At 35.1% G+C, this 19,688-nt stretch overlaps 1 protein-coding gene across 2 annotated transcripts in view; it reads right to left on the reverse strand.

The window, feature by feature from the left end:
- Nucleotides 1-19,688, reverse strand: part of CNTN3 (contactin 3) — a 340,485-nt gene that overhangs the window by 210,656 nt on the left and 110,141 nt on the right. For both annotated transcript variants that reach the window (XM_050778567.1, XM_050778566.1), the window contains exon 4: nucleotides 5,953-6,128. In XM_050778567.1, the coding sequence (XP_050634524.1) occupies nucleotides 5,953-6,128 (176 nt within the window). The remainder of the gene's footprint in view (nucleotides 1-5,952; nucleotides 6,129-19,688) is intronic.

Here is a 19,688-nt window from a genome sequence, read left to right on the forward strand (position 1 = left end):
AAAAAATCAGTAAGTTGCAATATAAGCAAGTTATTCACAAAAATTTAGATAAATACCAAAAGAGAGTCAAAATCTTGAAAGTAGTTTCTTCTAAAAAGGAAAAATAGAGAAAATAGGCATAAAAGCTTGATGTTTTCCTTAAAAATAAAAAAGGAGACATTTGCACATGCTCATATTATTTCTGATATAGAAGAAAAACTAGAAGATAATTGGAACATTAGCAGTATTGTCTAATTCACAGGGTTAAAAATTCAACAAAAAATATTCACCAAAAATAGTATAAGATTCTGGAGGTGGGCTGTACTGTTTAAAACATTATAATCCTCATTGTTGGAGATATTGGTTAACTTTAGACTTTGTTAAACATAGATACAAAAATTTCTAGGACAGTTACTATAAGAAAATAAGTAGAATGTATAACATCCAATGCTTTTGAGGGAGAAGGCAATTCAACCAACCCACGTGAAAGGAAGAAAGAAAAAAAGAACATAACAATCAGACTGTATTAATATAACAATATTAATATATTGCCATATAAACTAGAAGGCAAGATGCTCTATTAAAGACAGTGTCACCACTTGTTGACAAAAAATACAGTCATTCTAAATTTTTAGACACAAATACATACAGTTTAAATAGATATACCAGGAGAAACTAAAAAAGCCACCATCAATGTGAAAGAAAAATGATAGATTAGGCATCAGTAATGATACAGGTGATTTGAGCAACATAATTAACAAGTTTAACCCAATGAACATATGGAGAACACCATACCCAGTATTAAGAGAATATCCTTTTTTTTTTCAAGGACATATGAATCATTTATAAAAAACTAATCATACGTTGGCCACAGAAAAAATATCAACAATTTCCAAGAATTAATATCTTATAGTCCATTGCCTGGTCAATGGGCTACTACGTTAGAAATCAGTATCAAAAGATGACTGTAAAACTCTACGTTTGGAAATTTAAAATACATGTCACATCTCATAACTCATAAATCAAAGAAAATCATAATGAAATTATAACATTCACTGAACTGAAACATAACAAATATGCTGTATGTCTAATCTTTGAATACAGCTAAAACTGTACTTTCAGAGAAATTTAAAACCATATAAATTTATATCAGAAGAGAATAAAGTACAGAAAACAATAAGTTAACCATACAAGTTAAATAATTAGAAAAGAATTATAAAAAATATCAGAACTTTGGAAGAACAATAAAGATAAGAGAAAAATGAATGCAATAGAGTGTAGAAATTTGAAAATGAGGAATAATAACATCAAATTCTAACAAATTATATTTTAAAACTGTACCAAGATGATATTTATAAAGGAACATTAAATATATGTCTAGATAAAGCAGAAATGAGAAAAATATCTTTAAAACATTTGAAACATTTTTACCAATATATTAGAAAACATAAATGAAATGGATAAAATTCCTGGAAAAAATATAACTTATCACAAAGAAATAGTATGATTAGTCCTATAAGTACTCAATGCATTCAACCAATAGTTAAAACGTTTCATCAAAGGAAACTCCAAGCCTAAGTTTTACATCTTTTTCAAGGAAAAGATAATTCCACTATTTCTCAACGTTTTCAAGTGAATAGAAAAAATAAGGAATAATATCCAGGTCACTTTTAGAGGTGAAAATAACTTTGAAAGCAAAGCCAAAAAAGGATAGCCAGAAAAGGATAAATAGGCAAAAGTACTACAGAAAATATCAGCAAACAGCTAACATCGAAGTAGTTTTTAAAACTGCATAAACACCAAGTTGAAACTAACCCAGGAACAGAAGGTCACTTAATACTAATAAATGTTCACCATATTAACAGAATAAAGGAGAAAGACAGCACCACTATCCCAGTAAAACTCAGAAAATAATTTAAAATAATAAATAATTCATTATAAAAACTAAACTAGCTGATAATTATCTGGTAAAGGGAATCTATAAAATCTAGGGTAAACATATCAGATGTATGGCCTTTTCACTTTCATTTGATCACAACCACTATTTTCAAGCAACTGGAAAATTAAGATACAATTTCCTTAGTTTTTCACTAGTGTTAAAAGTGGAGCATCAACCATATTTTCATTTACTCATTTATCCATGAAGGACACAGAAGTACTTTCTCCACAGCTAAGAGAAACAAAGAAGTTACGGCTAATCATATAAACATACAACATAGTCAAGAGAGGAGACACAGCTAAATTGAACAATTAGAGAGAACATTTTTCAATGACAGCACTTGAACATCCATTTGCCTGCAGCAAAGACAGTTAAGATTCCTCCGAAGTCATGAGCATCCTACTAATACAATACAAGGGTCTCCATTCTAATCTCTTCCTTCAGTTAGCGTATTACTTTTTCTTCAAGGCTATGAAGTTAAAGCATGTTCTACTGTAGCTAATAATTTGGAATTACTGATGTATTAAATATCTTCTACTTCTTTTGCCGTCTTCTTTGGTTTCTTTATCAGAAATCTATGTCCCAACCACATGAATATTAAAACACATTTTTTATCTTTCCAGTCCATTGTGGTGTCAGGTGAGGAATACCCAATGTTGTTCTTGTAACTTCCAAATAAAACACTTAGAAAAACACCAAAAGTCACTGTACAGCAACACAGCTAAGCAATTAAATGTCAATATATGGGGAATAAATGAAACTTGTAAAGCAGAGGGGGACAGACTGAGGGGAAACCCAAGGTATTCAATGTTACATCTTAGGTTTGCTTTATGAAAGGGAGAATTATAATAAAAGTAGGAAAATAGTTTGTACTTCACTCACCTTATGTATCTTCACATGATGCACCCCAACTCAGAAACTCAAGGACAGTACCAAACAAAAAAAATGAATAATTTCTGTTGGGAGAGGCAACCTGCCATGTGCTCTGGGCTCTCTTGCAAGTTTTTGCTGGGTGTGCCAAGAAGGAATGAATGGTCTAACTGCTCATTGTCATGTCCTCATCTCAGGGATGTGTTTGCAAAAAGTAACCTGGAGGGATAAGGTAATGTCTCCCTCTAGGACAAGGACCTGGCTTGCTTACTGTTTGCTGTAAAAGAGATGGATTTTCTAAGCCCAATGTTTCTCACAGATGGGTGCAGTATCTACTCTAGCCTTATTGCATCTCTCTGTGGGACTTGGAGTTAAGGGGAACTCAATCAAACATGCTATACCTACTGAGGCTTTATGTTCTAAGAATAATAAAGTCCTTAGTCACTGACCTGGTAGTCTCATGTCTTCTTCCAGCATCCATGAAACAGTAACAGATTAGCTTATTAGCTCCTAAGTAGAGTAAAATCCCATCCCTCATTCAACAACTTCATCCCACTCTGCCTCTATAAAGTGCTGGCCAGGAATTAGGGCAGACCGCAAGAGGTGCAAGATAATTTTAGAGGTATTTTCTCATACACTAAGTCATACTTTTTTTTTTCTCATACAAGTCATACTTTTCAAGAGGGGCTGACCGAGGAAATACCTGTAAGTTAATTATATTTCTTCATATGTTATCAGGTATGAAATGAAGAAACAATAGTAGAAAAACATCACTAGAGGAACGTATGTATCACTTTATAAGAGGAATGACTCCTAGAAACAAGGAATTAGGCTGGGAATTGCTCATTCCCACTTTTCACAGGGCAAAGACTGCAGGGTCTGGGTAGTCCACCAACACCATCTTGTAGACAAAGACTGAGTTTAGACATGATTTGTTTTAGGACCTATTGAACATACTTAAGCATAAAAATGGAAACACCAAATGGAAGCGGTGGAGGAAACCCTGCCTCTAAGAGCTAAAATAGCAATTCAGAAAACTGACTGTACCTTCAAAAGAATACAAAAAGATGTGGTACCTATGAATCAGGAACAGGAAGTCATAGGAAAGAACAGTCTGAGATGAAAAGAATTTCAAAGAATGGGACACAAAAAAAGAAATTCAACATAAATGATCATGCCATTTGAAAATATAAATTGAACATAAAGCTAAAATATATAAAAGGAAACTCTCCTGGACTGTATACAAAATGTATAAGTACAAAAAAAGAATTTTTCAAGTTCTAAGCAAAGTAAATTAAAATAACCTAAACTTAGCTATATGCTGGAAATCTGTATGTTTTAAACCAAAAAGAGGAAGAAAAAATAATCCTCCTATATACAACCAAGTGAACCCCAAAATACAAGGGGTGATGGTAAGCTCCCCAAAGCCAGAAATTAGCCTGGCCACCTTCCTCTCTTCAGTAGCACTAATTTCAGAAGACAACAGAGCAAAACACTTGGAATTCTCTGTTAAACAGCTCCAAGACTCAACATTCATTATCAACCAAATGATGTCCTTACATTTAAGGGAATATGATGACATTCCTTAAAATGAAAAAGCATGAAACATACTTGAATTTTCTTAATGTAACATAGTAAATGTTACAAATATTTTAAAATTTATTCAGAAATTTTAAAAAATTAGAATATAAAAATAAGAAGAGGTCTGGTAGTTGGCACTAACGCCAGGTAAAACATAGATACATCATAGATTTTGGCAAAATTCTGGTTAACAACTATATGCACATACACAATTATCTATGAGAAGACTAATACATATATATTTATACATATACAAACATATATATACACATTTCTGTATACATTAAAATAGCATAATTTAAATCAATAACCATGGAAATTGCACTAAGACTGCAAAACATAGCGCAAGAGGAAAAAGGAAGCTAAACTCTTTGTTTACAATGGAGAAGCTTTCAAAAAATAAATTCTGGCTATTAGAGAAATACATACAAAGTGGTTTAGTAAACTTATGGGTAACTAGTTGTATAATATAAACATCACATATAGCTTTCAAAATATGCAGGGAAGATACAAGTAAAAAATATTTTGCCTGCAGAACAAAAATAAAGATAAAACAAAAGAAAGAACAAATAAATACGAAAAACAGAACACACAGAATATAATGGCACAAGCAAAGTCAACCCTTGCCATTATTAAAATAGAAAGCAAAAGAATAGGCCATGCATTAAATGACCCATCATTAATTTAATAAAAACTTTATGGGGAAAACAGAAAGAATACTATCTCATTATAAGAACACATGCTTTGCAATTTCAGAATTATTAGGTGTAAATAACTAAAAGAAATCTTAGAACCAAGGTAATCATGCTTTGCATTATATACAAAATACACAGCTAAAATATAGAGAGACTAGTGAAAAGAAACAAAAAAAAAAAAAGAGAGAGAAAATAAGCAAAGATAAAATATAAATTGGGCCTGTGGGTCCAAGTCCAAATTTTCTAGAGAAAGCATGTGACTTTCTCAGGTTGAGCTATGTGTCCACCCAGGTCCAAATAACATGGTTATTTGGTTAAAAGGTTTCTAGAGCCCAGGCCTCAGTGGGAGCTGTGCTGAGGGTAATCTGTGAGGTCATCTGTGACAAGACCCCAGAGGAGTCAACAACATGTCACCACATATGTTAATTTCTTCTTGTTCTCACAGTCTTTGTTCTTTAATATTTTCAGGTTGATCAGATGGAATTTTCTAAATGTTCTTCCAAAGCAAGGGCCATATCTGACAATTCTTTCACATTTTTTCCACAGTACAATGCGCACAGTAGCTGCTTAATAAAAATATCCTCAACTGAATTCTTCTCTGTTCCCTAAACAGAATCCTTGTGAAATACTAAAACAGAACACACACACACACACACCCCCCTACATGCACACATGTACACCTGCATATACATACACACACACACATACACACTTTAAGTTCTGATTTGAACACTACAAAGTGTCCAAAAATCACACTGAATCGCCTTCTCAGCCTATTTATTGAATTAATAAAATCCACATGTCATTTCTGAAATCCAAAACAACTACACAAATTAAGTTACCTATTTTCTAATGTTGGATTTGCTAGACATGTGAACATAAACTTACAGGCAAACTGAAGCTTGGCTTCTCTGCTGACAATTGTTCCAAGTGAATTTGTTGCAAAACATTGGTAAGTTCCTGTATCCCAATTTCTGTTGGGGTTAATAACCACAAGATTTCCTCCATTCAACTTATAACGATGTTCCATACTCGTATCAATACCACTTCCATTCAGTTGCCATCTGTAAAACAAATATCAAGGTTTCCCCCCTTAGTATTTTTAACTTAAAAGAGGGCTCTCCATTATAAAATCTACTTTAAACATTATCCCTCATATAAGTAAAAAGTGATACATATATTATTCAAGTGTTACATAACTGAAGATCAAATATGGCCAAGTATGTATCAGAAACAAAAAGTTAAAGCACAGTAGAAAGTACAACAGAGTAGCATCTATAAGTTAAAGGGTTTTAAACGTTTCTTAGGAGATGGGAATGATTTTGTTTGCTCACTAGGGGAAAAGTTAGGCTAGGTCTGCAAAGGCAAAGATGAATTAGAAAGTTGAGGTAATTATCTCAGATACTTTAGGCCAAGCTCCTGCTGACAATGAAGGAAGACAACAGCACATTTCTTTGATTTATCCAGATTGACTGAGCACATTTAATAAATTAATTGGGTAAGTGCTCAACTATCCATTTCAATTTGTCTGGGTAAATACCTGTCCCCGAGGCATTCTCCACTTTTCTAAGCCATCACACTGCTATTTACAAAATGGTACTGTGGTAAAAGACCATAAACACCACCTAGGGGGTCGGAAAAAGTAAAGGCACTCACCCCAGAGCCATATTTATCAATGAGAAGCCTAAAGATAAACGAAGGGAGAAGCTGGATTTTAAATAAGAGTTTTTAAGCTGAAAGTTTTTAAACAGTAAGTATGCTTGAAGTATCACGGGACTTCACCTTTAAATACTCATTCATATCCCACAATCTCAAGAACACATTACTGTAAAAAACAAGGCACCCACCTCCTAGATGGCCCAATTTTTATAATGAAATTACACTGCCATCAGTTCTGTAAATTGTAGCATATTATAACCATGGTCATATCAATTATTCTTTATAATAATTTACCAAAAATGAAAAATATGCCTATTCGATAGATAATGATTTTAATAAAGCAACTGTGTGAGTTGACAACTGTCCCCAAAACTATTAATTGGTGGGATCAGGAGTCGCACCTACTTGAATTCCAGCTCAGAGTTCTTCAGTGATATGGGACATCTCTAAATTGTTGATTTAAAACATAAAATATTTAACCTGCACATATTTTGTGAAAACATACAAAGAGATGAAATGTGAACATCATCTCAAATAGAAGTGCATAAAGTTAAATGGAATATTATACAATTGTGAAAATGGGCCACTTTTATAAACAGGGATGACTCAAGCAATGGTGCATAAAAAGGTAAATTAAAACATTCAGTTAGATACCATTTATGTGAAGTTTTAAAACACAGTTGAGGTTTATAATTTTCAGACCTTTTAAAATCTACTTACTACATTAAAATGTATAATACATTTTAATATATAATCATTATATGTTATATTTTATATATAATTATACTGTATAATACAATAATATTTAATTTGTTATTAATTATGTACTAAGTATATTTTTAAAAGTATGAAAATTATAAATCTCAACTTTTTTTTTTTTTTGAGAACAGAGTCTCGCTCTGTCGCCCAGGCTGGAGTGTAGTGGCACAATCTCAGTTCACTGCAAGCTCTGCCTCCCGAGTTCACGCAATTCTCCTGCCTCAGCCTCCCGAGTAGCTGGGACTACAGGCACCCACCACTAGGCCCGGCTAATTTTTTTGCATTTTTAGTAAAGACAGGGTTTCACTGTGTTAGCCAGAATGGTCTCAACCTCCTGACCTTGTGATCCATCTGCCTCGGCCTTTCAAAGTGCTGGGATTACAGGCGTGAGTCACCGTGGCCGGCCACAAACTTCAACTGTAAGGTATTTTAAAGCTCTCACAGAGAGATAGTAGGATGTGTTTAGGGGGCCTACACTGGGAAATTTAGCTTTTTTGGTTTTAGTTCTTAAATTAAGAAGTAATTATATGGAAGTTCATCATTATGCCCCATTGTATGTCTATATCATTTTCTATATCAGAAATAATGCATAATGAAGTTTTAATGACTGAGTAGTAAAGAAAATGGGTGAGTTTATAAGTTTAATCCATACTGCTCAAAGTGATATTTTATCATTTGCTAATTTTAAAACTCAAGGCTTGCTCACTTTTTCTTTTTTCCTTCACATACGAACTCCTCAGGTCTTAAAGCAACATTTTAATAAGAAGACCCAAATGAAATTAAGAGAACACACTGGAGGTTCCAACTCTTCTCTTTTGAACTGGAACAAAATTAGAAAGAAAAAGCTACATCTTTTTTATTTATGGCAGATTTCTGCTGTTGGTTTTTGTTCGGTTTACTTGTAAAGTAACTCTCTTATGATCCTTCCCAAGTCAATTTCATATCTGCATGAACATCTCATTTTGATTTTAGGTCTACCTTAAGGTTTGAATTTGAAATGGGAGCACTCATAAACCTTCTTTCATCTTATTCCATCCCAAGTCCTAGAACCACAGAAATTCAGAAAAGCAAGTAAAATAAAGAAAAAGTGTCCATTCACACTCTTTGTGAATACTCTGAAACACAATATGGTCTGCAAGCCAGCATCAGCACCCCATGAGAGCCTGTTGGAGATGCATAATCTAGGGCAATACCCCACATCTACTGAGTCAGAATCTGCATCTTAAGATTTCCCAGGGTCTAATATGCATATTCAAGTTTAAGAAAAACTGATCTAGACCATCCCCCAAAAGTAACCATGGACTGCCTACAGTAGACACAAGCAGAAAAGAACTGCTCACTTTTAATTTAGCCTATTTCATATTCAACAGCCGATTAGAGAGCCCTTCCCTCCCTCTTCCTTCCTTCCTTCCTTCCTTCCTTCCTTCCTTCCTTCCTTCCTTCCTTCCCTCCTTCCCTCCTTCCCTCTCTCCCTCTCTTCCTCTCTTCCTCCCTCCCTCCGTTCTTCTCAGTCAGCAAAAAAACATTTATGAAGTGTCTATATTGGGCAATTTTCCATGTTCTCAAGTTGTGGTAAAAGGTTCTTGACTTCCTGAAGCTCACATTTTCGTAGATAATTTTTCCCCTAGTTTCCTAGTTTCTGTTCCCAACCCCACCCCCTCTGCCTAATCCCCAGGCCTTAGCTATGCCTTTCAAGCAACAGTATAATGAAAAGAAATGGGATTCAGTAACAACTGCTCATTGGTTTATCAGTTGGACTCACCTGACACCCACCGCATGGCCATGGAAAATGACCTAACACTCCTGAACCTAAGCTTTTAACATATAAAATGGAGAGAATGCCATCTATCCCATAGGATTGCTCTTCAAATTTATTCAGACAATGTATGCAAAGCTCTCAGCTCAGTGCTTCCACAGGGTAGGCATTCAACAAACGGGCAAATGTCATGGCTAGTATGGGAGGAGGCCCCATCAAAGGCTGCAAACCCATCTGTCCCCTTTGCTTCTCTTTTGTTCCATTCCTAGCACATTAGTTCTATGTTCGATTCAATGCTTTTAGTCCTCTCCTTTTACATGGAACAGACTGTGTCTTCCACTTATGGTTGGACAACATTGGTACCTGCCCTGAGAAGTCAGCAAAAAGTAGGCTGAGAACATATACTGACACTGACTTTTAAAGAATACATCTGACAGTAAATCACAAGTGGGTGGGTTTAATTTTTTAAGCTGTAAGAGATTTCTCAGTTACCAAGTGACTAAATGCTTGCAGCAGGACAAACTCCTCTAAACACAAATCAGGAAAGATGCAGTTAAGTTCAAACACTTTTGAATGAAAGACTCTCATGACAAAGGGCACTTGAGTTTTCCTCACCTAAAAAGAGCAGTTTTTATACGAAAAAACACTTTTTAGCTCAGGAGTTCGAATGTTTATGGCCTGACTAAGCATGCCTGATGGCTTCATTTGAAAATTGTGTTTTTGTGTTTAGCTGAAGAATAATCAAGGTACAGTGGCTGTATGGAAAATTTTAAAGATAAATAAAATATGGAGAAGCACTTATTCTTATGGATTTAATAGCTGGAAAGATTTAAGAAACCATAAAATATGCTGGAATATACTTTATTTCATTTTGTGTCTAAGATGTAAAAGCTATCATCCTTAAGTTTTGACTAAAGAACCAAAATGGAAAAGATTTGTTCCATTACACACAAATGCTTCTCACTTCCTTTAGTTAGGTATTCATCATACAGACACAATCCCTAGATTATTTCACTATGTGAAAAGGCAAAGACTATTATTTTTAAAATATGTTCCTGTATTTTTAAATGTGTTCTCAAAGTATTAGTGCATTCGAGTTAGTAAACTCTTTAGAGCTAAATTATACTTGCCATAACCAGAAGAATGTTTATTTTAACAAAGCAATATAATTATTTTTCTCCTGCCTAATACTAGTCATCATTAAATGGAGCTCACCCCAGGTTATATAAAATTTCTCAATATCTTATTAAACATTGATTGTTTTTCCTCTTGCTGAAAATATGTGAATTCAAAAGGGTTGTCTTTGTTTAAACTCTGAAATGTGCAAGTAATCTCTGGGCCTAAGCTGCCAACAGTTATTAATATTTTATCCCAAGAAACAAAATAGTATACCTAAGTTACTAACGCAAAATACTCATATTTGGGACTGACTTCTAAGTATGTCTAGTATTTTCATTCATATAAGAGATGAATATTAAGGGCCAGGCACAGTGGCTCATGCCTGTCATCCTAATACTTTGGGAGGTCAAGCTGGGCAGATCTCTTGAAGCCACTAGTTTGAGACCAGCCTGGGCAACATGGCAAAACCCCATCTTTACAAAAAAAAATGTGAAAATTAGCCAGGTGTGATGGCATGCACCTGTAGTCCCCACTACTCGGGAGACTAGGATGAGAGGGCTTGAGCCTGGGAGATGGAGCTTGCCGCCAGCTGAGATGGCACCACTGCACTCCAGTGTTGGAGACAGAGCCAGATCCTGTCTCAAACAAACAAGCAAGCAAACAAACAAAAAAACCTAAAAGGATATGCAGGCTCAGCTCCTTCTTTTACAAAGTATGCGGCCAATAAATCTTCAAATTAGACTCATTTTCTTTGCAGGAAACTAATCCAACTGTCCGGGCTTTATGAACACAACACTCAGTAGTAAGGTATGAGAGGTAAATGGCACACTCAGGTCATAAATTTGGGAAGCTTTTAGTAGTAAACATTGCCTTTTGGTTATGCATATTCATAATTCTTTGTACAAGTTATAAATTTCTACTTTTATCAAGGAATTTAAAAGTTCACCAGGAACTCTATCAGAATGAAATCTTTTTGAAATATGAAAATTATTTAAAACTTCATAAAAGTATATTTGCATTCCCAAATCCCATTCCAAAAGGCTTAATGCAGTGATCTGGAGCAAAAGAAGGCAACCTCATGTCTCTTACGGCTACACATACCAGCATTTCAATCATATAACATTTACATTGTGCTCCAGAAGCAGACTAGCCTTGTAGCTTCAGCTTGGTGGTAAATGTCACAAGATTAAACACCTTTGCATAATCATCATGTTGTAACACTCTTGAATGATCCTATACGTTCAGTGTCAGCCTTCAGTGTTCAAACACTCATTCTATACAAATTAGAATTTGCTTTTAGAATCACAAGTGAGAAATGATTTATTACTCATATTTCACAAATCTAGTAATTCTCAATGAGCTCTCATCCTCTTAAACTGGTTTGTGTGAAGGTTCTATGTGAACTTGTGTCTCAGTCAATAATCAGAGAGAAATATTTGGGGTACTGGAATTAGAAGTCCTGGGTTACTGGCCTACTTAAGGGAGCGTATCTTTGATCAATCCCCTTCTTTTAAATCTTAGTTACATTTTCTACACACAACAGGGACACTGGCTAGAAAAGGTAGTGTCTGAGAGAATTGGACCAAGCCTAATAAAATATAATGGTGGAGTCTAGGGCAGATTTCCACCTATAAATGAATTTGAATACAATTTCCTTAAAACAGCGCTATGCCCTGAGGCCAACAATTTTTGATTCTTGAATAGAAAGCATAATGCACTTGACACAGGAGATATTTCAAAACTGGTAGTTATTACTCCTAAATGATAAAAACTTTCATTGTCACTTTCACGAAATAAACTAAAACATCAGTGGCTGAGGGTATAAAAATCACCGCCTTCCAATAAAAAGAACAAACTATGTTTGAGAGAGAGAAAGAAAATGAATGTCTCTGTGTGTGTGTGTGTGTGTAAACACAAATCTGTATAATGAGTTAAATCAGTAAAAAAAGCCTAAATTCTAAGGGTCAAAAGGAGCTTTTCAAAGTACGTAAGCTCCGCTGGATAATGGCTATTTCAATCACTGTTGAATTTCTATCATCAGGCATCATACTTTGTACATGACAGGGACTAGTAGAAGTTTCTTGAATAAAGCAATCTAATTCTATTCTCTATCCTAGCCCTAACTAACCTCCACATAGTCTTCACTGACTGTGGTCATCTTTATTGTCAATAAACAATCTTAAAGATAGGGAATTAATGCATCACTGTTTTCCTTTATCTTACTAGTCATTATTATTTAACATATTAGTTATTATCAGCAATGACAACCTTTCCACAAAACCACGCTAGTATGGAATAACAATAATGAATATAGGCCGGGCGCGGTGGCTCAAGCCTGTAATCCCAGCACTTTGGGAGGCCAAGGCGGGTGGATCACGAGGTCAGGAGATCGAGACTATCCTGGCTAACATGGTGAAACCCCGTCTCTACTAAAAATACAAAAAACTAGCCGGGCGTGGTGGCGGGCGCCTGTAGTCTCAGCTACTTGGGAGGCTGAGGCGGGAGAATGGCGTGAACCCGGGAGGCGGAGCTTGCAGTGAGCCGAGATCACGCCACTGCACTCCAGCCTGGGAGACACAGCGAGACTCCGTCTCAAAAAAAAAAAAAATAATAATAATAATGAATATAAACACAGATGTATTTTATCATTGGTATAATTTAAGGCAGTAGGCTCTAAATTGTGTCTTCCATTTGAACTTGCTAATAAGGTTAGACAATATCACGACTTGAAATTGAGGCTAACAAAACTGAAAAAAAATGACTTCAAGTAGCTTAAAAAATGATCCCCAAATAGAATTCACCTCACAGTCGATTATATAAAGCTATTATCTTTCAGAATATCTATTGTGTCACACAAAATCTGGTCTGGACAACGGACATACAAAAAATATTCTGGAGAAAAACAAACGTTGCATTTTAAACTTTAACATAAACCAATGTGAAAAGAACAAAATAACTTACTAAAATTTGGGGGGGCTGGGATTCGGGTTTAGGAAATACATCCACACTAAATCAACAGGCAATACTTGATTTGGGGTTTGACAGGAAAATCAGAAATTTAATCACAGAAGCAATTTGTGGTTTTAGATGCAGCTTTCAAGTTAATAAGCAAATGCGTTTGTGTTCAAATGCAATGTTTGTTAATATGTTTACTGAAGTGATGAGAATAATTGCAGCCTTTGAAAGAATGAATGTCTGAATTTGCATATTCAATACTTTATCCAAAAATAACTACTTAGACTTCAGCAACAACTGCTAAAGACCTAAATGAGTTAAAGTTGCGATGCTGTTTTTTAAAAAAAATTGAATGTTTAAAATGTGTTTTATGATATAGATTCCCAGTTCTCCCTCATTGATAAATTTTGAACATCCATACAAACATAAAACAGATTAGACAGCTACATTGGGATTAAAAACAACTGTTCACTTTACGTGGTTCTAACCTGGTTCATATCAATCACGGAGTCTCTTAAAATTATTTCAAGGAGGCCGGGCGCGGTGGCTCAAGCCTGTAATCCCAGCACTTTGGGAGGCCAAGACGGGCGGATCACGAGGTCAGGAGATCGAGACCATCCTGGCTAACATGGTGAAACCCCGTCTCTACTAAAAAAATACAAAAAAACTAGCTGGGCGAGGTGGCGGGCGCCTGTAGTCCCAGCTACTCGGGAGGCTGAGGCAGGAGAATGGCGTAAACCCGGGAGGCGGAGCTTGCAGTGAGCCGAGATCCGGCCACTGCACTCCAGCCTGGGCGACAGAGCAAGGCTCCCTCTCAAAAAATAAATAAATAAATAAATAAATAAATATTATTTCAAGGAGTGTTACAGATGTTTTCCCTTATTGCCTTCCCTGCAGCCATCTTAGCTTTTCCTGGTAGCACTGCCTCCATTCTCCTTTAAAGAACCCCTCCTCACATGACCCTGGCCTGGCCAGTCAGAATATTCCGTGTCTCAGCCTTACCAATTGGTAAAGAATGTGAATGTGACCCAACTGATTTAGCTTGTGTTTGATCAATACGTGTATATCCATTCCCCTTGCCCCACTGAAAAAACACAAGAAAGAGAAACAAAGGATGTGATTTATTTTGCTGTACTATCACCTTTAATATCTGAAATCTAACCTTTATATCTCTGCTGGGTATTGACTACTGACAGGATTAGCTTCATTTTTATTTCACATTTTTCTGACACCATTTGGAGCTTTTGATGACATTTATGAGAAAGATACCCTACTCTTCCAGTTGACATTTTGCAGAAGAAATGAGTAGCCTGGAGTTCCAGGCAGCCATCTTTGTCACCTCAAGGCAATCTGTCTTTAAATGGAGCCAAAAAATCAGACTCAATACACATTTAAGAATATCTTATAGAATAAACTATTAACAACTTCTGACCCTGTGATCCTTCATGATATTCTTGACTCCTGAAATGTAATAGAATTCCAAAATCTGTTATTTGTTTTCCTCCCTTATTAACTTTATACCACTTTGTTGATGCCACCAATTAAGCATTCACTATTTCGCTAGGCATTTGGAATGTAAGAATGAAGAACACACTTCACCTTTAAAGGTGTCTTCACCTTTAAAGGAGTTACAGCCTACTAGGGCAATCTGACTTCATTTTGATAAGCTTTACCATACAGACAATGCAATGCAATGGTTGGGCACATTGTTTGAGCACAGAATCCAGCACTAAGGATGTCAAGAAGGCTTCCTGGGAGAGATGATAGTGCAACCAAGTTTAAATAGCCCTGTAAGAGGCTCTTACCTCTACCTCTGTTTGCCTCAGGCACTGTAGATATTCTTTAGTGTTTATGTTTTGTCTTCATTCCACCATGTGGCTATTTCATTACTCTCCCTGGCTGATTGTGGGTGTGGGGACCACAGCTCACCAGCTAGAGAAGCCAGGATGTGGAAAGGAGTTGAACTTGAGCATGAACACAGAGAACTGGACTTAGAAATCTGACAAAAAAGATTTCATTTCTTTAAGTGTCAAAATAATTTAGAGGAACAATAACTTGTCTTGCCTTGAGGCATAAAAGTAAAATAACAATATCAGATCTTACATAGCAATAAGAAATATGTAAAGGACAAATTGCGTATAATCAAAATTATGCTTAAAAATGTCATATATATGCTATATTATGATATAAACTATACAGCATATAGCACATATATATGTACTATATATTCTAAAAATGGAACACTATATGTATATAGAATTGATAGCATAATACTATATATATACACACTATATATATATAGCCAAATACAGTACTATGTGTAGTACTCTGTGTGCCTAGATATACATTACTATGTGTCAATATATAGACAAGAAATAAACTCAGACTTCCCTTCCTTACATCCATTCCTTGAATAAATGGTTAGCAGAAATTAGCATATTATTTTATTTTCCCTTTCTTTCTTATACTGAATGCATTTAGCTGACTATCAGTAAATTAAACATGTCCAGGATGTGACTCCATTATAGAGAACCATGTTTCAAGGCAACTGTGGCCAAGAAAGACCTCCACTTTGCAATGATATTTAGCCCTTACAACTTCTGTATCCCAGATTCCTTATACTCTATTAAAAGTGTTTACCTGTTCCTATAGAGCTGACAGAGAATAATGTTCTGTTTACTTCCTTGTGAAGAGAGAAAAATTAAAGAGCATTTATAGGAAAGAGTTGTGAGCCCAGGGGTCGACCTGAAACATTCTGCAAGCCTGGGCATATTCATCTGTACTGTCAAATACAGTGGCAACAAGCCACCTGTGGCTACCAAGCACTTGAAATGAAGCTGCTGTGACTGAACAACTGAATTTTTAGTTTAACTTAATTGATTTAAATTTCAAGGGTCACATGTGGTTACTGGCTACCATATTGGACAGCACACCTCTAAGTCCTGAGTGAGACTAAAAGTTGGAAACACAAGGCCCACATGGGCCTCATTCAGACTTAAGACTTATATTTTTTGGTCCACATTAGAGTTAACAGTAAAGTGAGAGATTCCAAAATGAAAATATCTAAATTTTAAAACTCTCTTAAAAAGCTCTGGTAATACCGGAGCAGGATTCCTAGATTGGCCAGTGCTGGGAAGCAGTTATGACCACATGATGATAGGCTCGGGGCTGAATGATGGACAGTTTCCAGCCGTTATTCAATATGTCTATATGCTCTTCACGCAGGCCTTCCTCTTTCAATGTTGTTATTTGCCTGGTTCCTGTTGGCATGTACCTATTTTACCCCACTCACTAAAACACGTGACCCCTTTAAATGACATCAGCATCTGTGACCAGGGATTCTCCTATTTGTGGTCTTTCATCTTAGCCTAGCTGGTTGGACACTTCTAACCCCACAAAAAGTGGAAGAAAATCTTTCCCATTTAGAAAAAGTATTAATACTTCCTCAGGGTAACCTCTTTCAGCACTATCAGCAATTACAATGAGACTGAACACTAATTAACCTTTAAATATAGGCTTTGGGGCTCAGGCAGGGAAATGCAAAAGGAAGAATAAAATCCTCAATTAAACCCTAAGACAAGTAATTTCTCTTGAGAATTTCTGAACTTTTGGATTTCTAACATGGCCAATTAAGAGTTCTTTTTACCTGATGGGATAAAAACAAAGACAAGATCACTCTTCAGACAAGTTGGCATCAGTCTACAAGGCAGGCTTTGGGCTTTCAAAGGACATTTTTTACAAGATTCTTTAACTTTATTCTGAATCCTTAGAAACATGTTCGGATTGCCTTTAACAAGTGGTTTCACATGGGTCCTTAATATTCCTCCTTGGCTGCCTCTCTATCTGCTTATATTTATGATTATATATGTTAAAAAATGCTTTCTCTGACTTCATGTAAAAAATTCCACCATATTCTTCCTTTTTATATGCTCGATGTCATTATATATTTATAGTATTTATTTGTGATTTTTGAAGGACAATAAAAAAAAATAAGCAAGCATATTTTATTCTGAACCATTTTAAAGAATAATGTGAAATATTACCTAGTTGAATATTAAAGTTAAAAGGTAGGGAAAAAATAAGGCCAAAAATAAAGATGTCATCTAACATGATAAATTTGTCATTACAACCCACATTTTTCCATACCCCATTTACTGCAGTGGCACAATCTATTTCTTACTCAGATAACATGAATAACAAGGGGTTGTTTCTTGTTAAAACAAAGTCTGATATTTCTTAGAATGAAAAGAGCTTCCCTTGTGCTTTTCTAGGTCTAAATTTCTAGTGATCATAAACTTTTAGTTTAAGTGAAATTTTATATTGGTTAGAAATCTTAACTTTAGAAAATTTTTAAAGTTATAATCAAAGTATCTTCTCTATTTGGCTACAAACCAAAAATCATCAAACAATACCAAACATGTTAAATTTCTTCATTTATCAAACCTAAAACTAATAAATCACACATCTCCTAGTCTCAGTTACAGATTTTGTTTAAATCGTAACATATAAATGCCAGGATGATATCCCAGGACGTAAAATAAAACAAAAATCACTATGCAAACAGTGAAACTTCTTTATCAACATTTTACATGTTATCAATATATTTAAATACAGACTCCATGGTATTACAACAGGCACCTAGTATATAAAGACATAATGCACTCTGGGAGGCCAAGGTAGGCGGATCACGAGGTCAGGAGTTTGAGATCAGCCTGGCCAATATGGTGAAACCCTGTCTCTACTAAAAATGTAAAAACTAGCTGGGCATGGTGGGTTGTGCCTGTAGACCCAGCTACTTGGGAGGCTGAGGCAGGAGAATCTCTTGAACCCGGGAAGTGGAGGTTGCAGTGAGCTGGGATTGTGCCACTGCACTCCAGCCTGGGCGACAGAGCGAGACTCCATCTCAAAAAACAAACAAACAAACAAAAACTAAATAAATAAGAAAGGTTATCAACCCCAAATTTCACTACCATTATTTCACCATACACCTTTCCTGTCTTTTTTTCCCCTCTGGTATAAAGTACTAACAACAAACACATTTGCATAAAAATGGGTCAAACCATATGTACTGTTTAATATTCATTTTTGTTCACTGATTCAACAATCAAATAAACATCTCACAATCAAATAAACATCTCACAATCAAATAAACATCTCATTAGTAAAAAAAAAAAAAAAGAAAAAAAAAGACATAATAACTACACAAGGTTATTTTTGGATATCTAAGCTCAAAATATTTTTCTATGTGATAAAAATATACAAACATAATTAATCTATTCATTTAGAAATACATTCTTATATGACGAAATCTCGTATCTTGACAACTTTTCAGCTGAACACATTTATCACCAAATTATTCATAAGATAAACACCAGGAAATACAACTTTCCTGACAACAGAAAAAGAGCCCACACATGAGTCATTCACATGGCTGCGTTATCATATTTACAGCTATGTCCATGAGAATAATCCTTCATTTCAGGGAGAAACAAACAGATGCATTTAAAAGGTGTTAGAATGCCATACAAAAATGCTGGAAAAAAATATTTCCAGGATAATGTCTTGTTAAGCTGATCTGTTCAACTTTCCCCATAAGAAGAAAATATTTCCAGATGTGGCATATGCTTATGTCTGATTAATGGAACTAGTTCATAAAACAGTTTCTTGCTTTTTTAAATGATTTTATTAAATAACTTCTTATTTCTATAGAAAGAGGTAGAAGCAGAGAAAAACTTTTTCTCATCTTTGCCAACTCTAATCAGGAACCTGGAATTAAAATGCTTATTTTGTTGAAGTATACAATAGGGCCTCAATAAATATGTTGTTAAATATTGTTGAAAGAGACTATCTTGATTACTTCCAGATGCAAAAATACAAAAACCTACCTTCTACCCCAATCCTCACCCAATTTACCATGACTATTGGCTTCAATTATTTATATAGTTTAAGAGAACAACAGAGGTTCAATAAGATCTAAATTACAACTCTAAGCATTTAAAATTTTATTAATACTGGCTGAAGTTTGCTTATTCTGCAGATTATAGAAAAGGTTTTTCAAGCAAACTAACGGTGTAAATGGGGTTTTCATAGTAGATGTTCACATTGCATGAAAGAGTGTGTTGTTTTACACCTTATCTTAGCCAAAAGGCTGAGAAGCAATAAGAGAGTGTTGTTTTAAAGGTGTCTTGAATACTTTCAACCACTTATAAGAATGCAGCACGTAATTTATAAATAATTCATCTCTTCATGAAAGCGGGTCTCACAAGCACTCCTAAGAGTAAAAATGATTAGTCCTGGGTTATTTAATAATACAAATACCCATCTGATCCAAATAATCCATCATCATCCCCAAAATATCAATATTTTTTTTAAGGTG

Source organism: Macaca thibetana, chromosome 2 (genome assembly GCF_024542745.1).
Source record: "Macaca thibetana thibetana isolate TM-01 chromosome 2, ASM2454274v1, whole genome shotgun sequence".
In the NCBI taxonomy this organism is placed as follows: domain Eukaryota; kingdom Metazoa; phylum Chordata; class Mammalia; order Primates; family Cercopithecidae; genus Macaca; species Macaca thibetana.